The sequence below is a fragment of the Solanum verrucosum genome, unplaced genomic scaffold (genome assembly GCF_900185275.1).
Source record: "Solanum verrucosum unplaced genomic scaffold, falcon-dt-bn FXZP01000229.1, whole genome shotgun sequence".
Lineage (NCBI taxonomy): Eukaryota > Viridiplantae > Streptophyta > Magnoliopsida > Solanales > Solanaceae > Solanum > Solanum verrucosum.
The window spans coordinates 374,470-381,520 of record NW_026020011.1 but is presented as its reverse complement, the minus strand read 5'-3'; the positions used below and the strand labels follow the sequence as shown (position 1 = coordinate 381,520).

General features: G+C 35.8%; 1 protein-coding gene across 1 annotated transcript; it reads right to left on the bottom strand.

The window, feature by feature from the left end:
* Positions 1-357: 357 nt before the first annotated feature.
* Positions 358-6,746, bottom strand: LOC125820293 (ABC transporter B family member 15-like). The gene is made up of 7 exons (XM_049499736.1): positions 6,579-6,746; positions 6,447-6,501; positions 6,169-6,314; positions 5,436-5,899; positions 3,535-4,066; positions 2,202-3,005; positions 358-1,731 (listed from the first exon to the last, which is right to left on the bottom strand). The coding sequence occupies exons 1-7, from the start codon at positions 6,744-6,746 to the stop codon at positions 358-360; spliced, it is 3,543 nt and encodes a 1,180-aa protein (XP_049355693.1).
* Positions 6,747-7,051: the final 305 nt, after the last annotated feature.

Below are 7,051 nucleotides of genomic sequence, written 5' to 3'. Positions count from 1 at the left end.
TATCGACCTATATGGAGTGGTGAAATTGAAGATAGATCCATGATGGTAGAACTCATAATCAAGTTTTAGTCATATATAGTGAAGAACTAATACTACTAGAAATTCTCTGTTTTCACACGGAGAAAATGTTCGGTGGCTTATTTCTATAGATATTTTGATTGAATCAATGAGAAAAAACTAGTAATATTTTCATACAGAAAAATTAGAAAGTTCCCCACTATTTCAGTAAAAATCCATTACCTACCATGCATTTTCGTAGTGAGCTTATTCAATGGAAAATGAGTGAAGAAATCATGTTCTGAAGCACAAATTTCCCACTAATTCACGGTGGAAAAACCTTCGTTTCTAGTAGTGTAATTAAGGATGATGATTTGCTGAACTAACCAGAGAGTAGTAAACTCCACAAGGCCTTTTAGCTAACAAAGAAGAGTGAGTTCCCTTCTCCACAACTTTGCCTTTGTCTAACACAACAATTGTATCACAATTTTGTATAGTACTTAACCTATGTGCCACAACCACGCTTGTCCGCCCAACCATCACTCGTTCAAGTGCCTCTTGCACTAATTTCTCCGATTGACTGTCCAGTGCACTGGTTGCCTTGTCTAATAATACCACCCCTGGATTTTTTAATAGTGCACGAGCTATCGCGATTCTCTGTTTTTGGCCTCTTGATAACTGCAGTCCCTTGTCCCCACACCATGTGTCATATCCGTCTTTTAATGCTGAGATGAAACTATGGACATTTGCTGCCTTTGCGGCTTCAATTATCTCCGATTCATCCACTTCTTCTGATGCTAGCACTCCATACGCTATGTTTTCCCTTATGGTTCCGGAAAATAATGTTGGTTCTTGGCTTACAAGTGCTATCTGGTTCCTCAATGACTTCAAGTGGTATGATCTTATGTCACGCCCGTCTATTTTTATTACACCACTTAAAGGATCGTAGAATCTTTCTATTAGACCAATTATCGTGGACTTCCCCGAACCACTTTGTCCTACAAATGCTGTTGATTTTCCTGCATCGATTGTTATCGAGAACCCCTTGAAGATGATCACATTAGGCCTGGCAGGGTACGCGAAATCCACCTCATACATCTCGATATGGCCTGTTATTTTCTTTGGCTTGTAACCATCTGAATCCTCTGGCTCGATTAAGGAAAATCGATCCAATGTTGTGAAGACTGATCCAACAGCATCCGTACCTCTGTCGAGATCCTTAGACATTGTTGCTAAATCCGCAATGACACGCCAATTGCTAATTAAAAGCACCAAGATTTGGAACAGGGCTTGAGCTCCAATATAGCCTTCTACCATGAAATATCCACCAAACCAGAAAAAGAGAGCCCATGTACATAACTGGAGACTAATGGTAGTGCCAAGTACGATTCCCGACAACCATGACTGTTGTATATTTTCGCGTAGAGGGCCTTCTTGGGCTTCTTTTAGCATTTGAAGAATTCGATTTTGGGAGTTGAAGGCTGTTACAGTTTGTAGATTAGTAACTGCTTCAGCTGCTAACTTGCTGCTTTCTTCTTGAGCCTTGATGGATTTTTCCAACATGCTTTTCAATAAAACCCGCCTGCAATAGATGGAGAAAATGATGAAAGCTTGAACCGCGATCATAACCAATCCCATTCTCCATGCGATAACTAGGCCAACCGCGCAAGCTATGGTCATCCCTGCAATTGTTTGAATGAATAATGACATCCTGTCCCCAACGAAAGACCTCACCTGCACAATTATAAAAACAGAACATGTTGTCATTACTTATTTCACGCAACATTATTTCCTTTTTAGTCTGATAAAAAAGAACGAGACTTTTATATAGTTGGTAACTCTATCAACTTCAATTTTTGTTCTGAAAATGGGCCTGATATAATTCTCAACTTTGTCATTTAAAGATGATACACCCATCGTTCTAAAAGTGGCTCACATATACCCATTTGTATTACAGTAAGGGTATATGTGAGCCACTTTTAGAACGAGGAATATATCAGTTCTAAATTGCAAAGTTGAGGAGTATATTCAAACTCTTTTCCCTTTCTTTTTTCATCTGTAGTCAATGAAATGATCTTAGAGTCACAGAAATGTCATGAAGGTCTAAGACCACAAGTTCGAGCTAAATGTGTATCATTCTGAAACAGTATATGATTAGTCAAAGACCGTCATATAAAATGAATATGAAAGAGTAGACATCGTACCACACTGGCATCATCGGTAAGTCTAGAGCATATTGCAGCAGTGGAATTCTGTTCCTTGTCATACCATCCAACTTCGAAAGTAAGCATCTTGGATAACATCCTCTCTCTGACCCTTTTAGTCAATCGCTCTCCCATGACTGCGAAGTTATAATGCTGAAGTACATTGAGAACAAGGGTAATAAATGCCATCCCCAGGAAAGCCAGAGTATATATCTTAGTCTTTTTCTTAATCTCGTCATGACTAGGCGAGTAAGACACTGATATCAATGCCCCCATCAGAAAAGCATATATCGGTAGAACTCCACCAACTAATATTGCTCCTATACTACCTAAAGTTGCTTGCTTCCATTCCGGCAAATTCATAGCCAAAAGCCTTTTAAATGATCCTTGCCCTGAAGTACTCGGAACTGAAGTATCATCTTGATTTGCAATTGAAGAAGATTGTTGTGAAGAGGCAATAGTCACTCCAGTAGGTTTTTCAGTTTGTTGTAGACGGACTAAGGAAGCGTATAGTCCTTGATTTTTAATTAGCTCATTGTGTGAGCCAATTTCCTTGACCTGTCCATTTTGGACAAAGGCGATAAGGTCAGCGTTACGGGTAGTGGAAAGGCGGTGTGCTACGATGATTGTGGTGCGGCCAATGGAGGCATTGTCTAGAGCTTCTTGCACCACTATTTCTGATGCAGTGTCAAGTGCACTGGTTGCCTCATCTAGCAGGAGTATTCTTGGTGACTTAATAATGGCTCTTGCTATGGCTATTCTCTGTTTCTGTCCCTCAGACATTTGTATACCTTTCTCCCCCACCTGCATGTATGTTCTTCCAAACTATTATTTTTTCGAAAGTGACCTGATCGTATAAATATTTTTGTTTTACACCAATAGTGCATATAACTAATTAAGTACTGTAAAAATTTAGTGCATATAAATTGCTACATATTCAATAGTATTTACATAAATGTCTCATTTAACTTTATTCAGCTGACATCTATGCCTTCCAACTTTGGGTGCGCACACAAGTAGAGACTTAAACTTGTATAAAGTTGAACAAGTGGGCACACACATCCTATATGACGTCCTACGTGGCATTTCGTATGAGATACACTCGAACTGATTACTATGACGTCACGGAGGATGCATATGTCTATTTGTTCAACTTTTTACAAGTTTAAGTGTATACTTATGTACATCAAAAGCTATAGGGCATAGATAACAGTTGAAGCCAAGTTAAGGGCACGTTACCTGAAAAATATTTTCCATGAAAAACATTTTCCTACCAAACACACCCCATGTGTCTAAATACTTTGAGAATATATATAAGACATTTTACTCATACCTTGGTGTAATAACCCTGAGGCAATTTACATATGAAGTCATGAGCATTGGAAGCCTTTGCAGCCTCAATAACTTGTTCCATAGATGCATCCTCCTTGCCAAAAAGTATATTTTCTTTAATTGTGGTTGCAAAAAGTGCAGGCTCCTTGCTCACCAGACTCATCTGATTCCTCAGCCACTTAGGCTGCAGCTTATTAATGACGACTCCATCGAGAAGAATCTCTCCAGCCATCGGATTATAAAATCTCTGCAGCAGTGCTATTACAGCGGATCCACTTCCTCCTACTAACGCCACTGTTTTCCCTCTCAAAATTTTTAGGCTAAAATCTTTTAGTCCTATGCTTTCGGGCCCTGATGGGTACGCGAATTTAACGCGTTTGAATTCTATTTCCCCTGTCATGTTATCCAATGCTTGGCCTTCCATGTTTTCTGAATCAATCTTGGGCACCGTTTTCATTACTTCCATTACACGTTTATTAGCTGCTACTGCTTCTGCAAAATCCTTTATGTTTAACAAACCTGAACCCAATCTACTGTTTGGAGGGACAAAAAAAACATGTAAGATGCCATGTAGGTGTAACACATAAAAGGCATAATATATAAATGTGTTTTTCTTTTAACTTGACATCATTTCACATTTATGTCCTCCAACTTCGTGTGGTGTGCATAAGTAAGCACTTTAACTTGTATAAAGTTGAACAAGTAGACACATGAGTCTTACGTGGCATGATACGCATAGGACAACACGTAGGATGAAAATTGTCATGTAGGATGCCACGTAGGATGCGTGTGTCGACTTGCTTGTCCAACCTTATATAAGGTTAAGTGCTTACATGTGTACACTCAAAGTTGGAGGACATAAATTTAAACAGAGGCCAAGTTACATAAAACATGACATTTAACTTGGCCTTGATTGACACCTATGCCCTCCAATGCAAAACTAGATACTTAAACTTATAAAGTTGAAGAAATAAACACACATGTTCCATGTGGCATCCTATGTAGCATCTCACACGAATTGATATGCAAGACGTCATGTAAAATGTGTGTGTTTACTTATTCAACTTTATACAAATTTAAATATTTATTTATACATATCCAATGTTTAAATGTATAAATTAATTAAAATAGTGTATTTTGGTTATATGCATAGATCATGTAATGATTTTTACTGGTATAATATATAAATGTGTCCTTTAACTTGATCTCATTTCATATTTATGTCCTTCAACTTTGAATGTGCACAAGTAAACACTTAAACTTATATAAAAGTTGAACAAATAGACGCATGAGTTTTATGTAGCATAATACACATACGACACCACATAGGACACAAATTGTCATGTAGGATACCACGTAGGGCGTGTATGTTATTTGTTCAAGTTTATACAAATTTAAATGTCTACTTGTGCACACTCAAAATTAGAGGGCATACATATAAAATGGTGGTTCCTTTCCATTTTAATAGAGTACAATATATGTCATACAAGTAGACTATTCTTTCCATCTCAAAATATATGGTCGTTTGTTTTTAACGGGAAACAAAGTTTCAAGAGTCCTTTTTTCTTTCTTAAATTCCATGTCAGGTTAACTACTCAAATAAATTTGAACGAAGAGAGTATACAGAAATTTCAGTAAAAATCACTACAAGAAAATAAAAATTAACAAAGGACAATCTTTCCTAGTTAAACAACAAATATCACATGCTAATCTCATTTAGTGATGGACGATACAAAAATTCAATTATCTAGGAGCTATTTAGCAAAGTCCAAAAATTCAATTATCTAGGAGCTATTTAGCAACAAATTCTAATTATAATAAAAGGTGTAATAACTAATATGCTTTCACATGTTATGCAATAATACTGATAAAATATAAAAAAGAAAGGGTAGAGATAATTACTTTCCACCCCAAAAAATTGCAAGGGTGACCATACAGACATTGCCACCATGAACTCCATTGTACATAACCAATATGCTACCATAATAAGACAGGAGAGCTGTAATTGCAAAGGCAGTGACAAAGCCACAACTTCCAAAGAACAATCCTTTAACTAAACTTTGCTTTACTCCCAATTCAACACATCCTTCAAGTGCGACACAATAATCTTCTATACTTTTTCTTTCTCCAACAAAAGAATACACTATTCTAATTGAAGAAATCCATTGTTCCAAAATGTTTCCAGCTTTATTAGATTCATCCCTCACTTTTCTTGATATTCTCTTAAGAGCCCTTCCATAAATGATACTTGGTATCATCAACAAAAATAATATTGAAAATACTACTAATACCAGCCTCCAAATCATCAAGAATCCTACCACGTATGCTCCAATAAAATTTGACATGTCCCTCAAGAAAAATGGAACCTATTTCCAATATTATAAAACATAGTCACGTATTAATATGAGAATTTGGTGGCAAAAGTTAGGTGGACGCAAGGGTTCAGTTGAATCTTATCAGTATGAAAAATTAGCAAATATGAACTTCTTATATTTATAGAAATTATCGAATCTTCATGAGATGCATAAGAGATGATTCTAATACACAATCACCGATGATATGTCAAAGTGCAAATTAAATGAAGACACATGACATCTGGATTCGAAATAATAGTTAAAAGTAAAAAAGTGCTTACCTTTTTACCAATCCAATCTTGAATTACTAGACAGTCATCAGAAACACTGGCCTTGAAGCCAACATCTTGTCTTAAAACTGCTTTCAAGTATCTAATCCTTAGCCTTGAAACTTTTCTCTTTGCTGTTCTTGTCCAACAAAAACCCTCTAACAAAATACTAATAATCATAAATTCATAATATAAAACAAATAAAAAAATAAAATTTTTACGAAAGAACGTACAAATTAAAGTAATCAACATCGAATTTATTTATATTGAAAAGAGCTGATTAAACAAACCTAAGAAACACGCGATCCATTTTGCACCAGCAATGTAAATCAACAACCTAACATTCTGCAAATAACCAAAACTCTAATGATTAATCACTCCCATAACGATAGGTGTGCGTTCAAGTCTTATTGTTTACTTACCTCGTTAATATTGTGCATAAAGTTAAGGGCATTTGAAGTGTCTGCACCACCAATAATGTTCATGAGTTTGGCGGTGACTATTAGCGCGATCGAAAAGCAAGCACCATCTCCAACCGCCCCAAGAAAACCTAGAGTTATCAACAAGATATCAACTCCATTGGCATACATGAAAATCATTTTTCACTTACCCTAATGAGTTACTGTATATGCTGTTAAACACTAATGTCTATATTTAAGAGTGAATATTATTAGTTTTAACATGACTTTCTAATTTTCAATATATAACATTAGATTTTTTTTTAACAATATCTAACAAATAATGAATTAATTAAAAAATGGAATATAAATTAAAATAATTTTTAATCAACAATATATTTTCCTTAATTATAGTGTTTTTATAACCGTAGGATATCAATATCCTAATTTTCTCTCAATTACTTAGTCAGTGTTTTAGTTGTTATCAATCTTCTAAT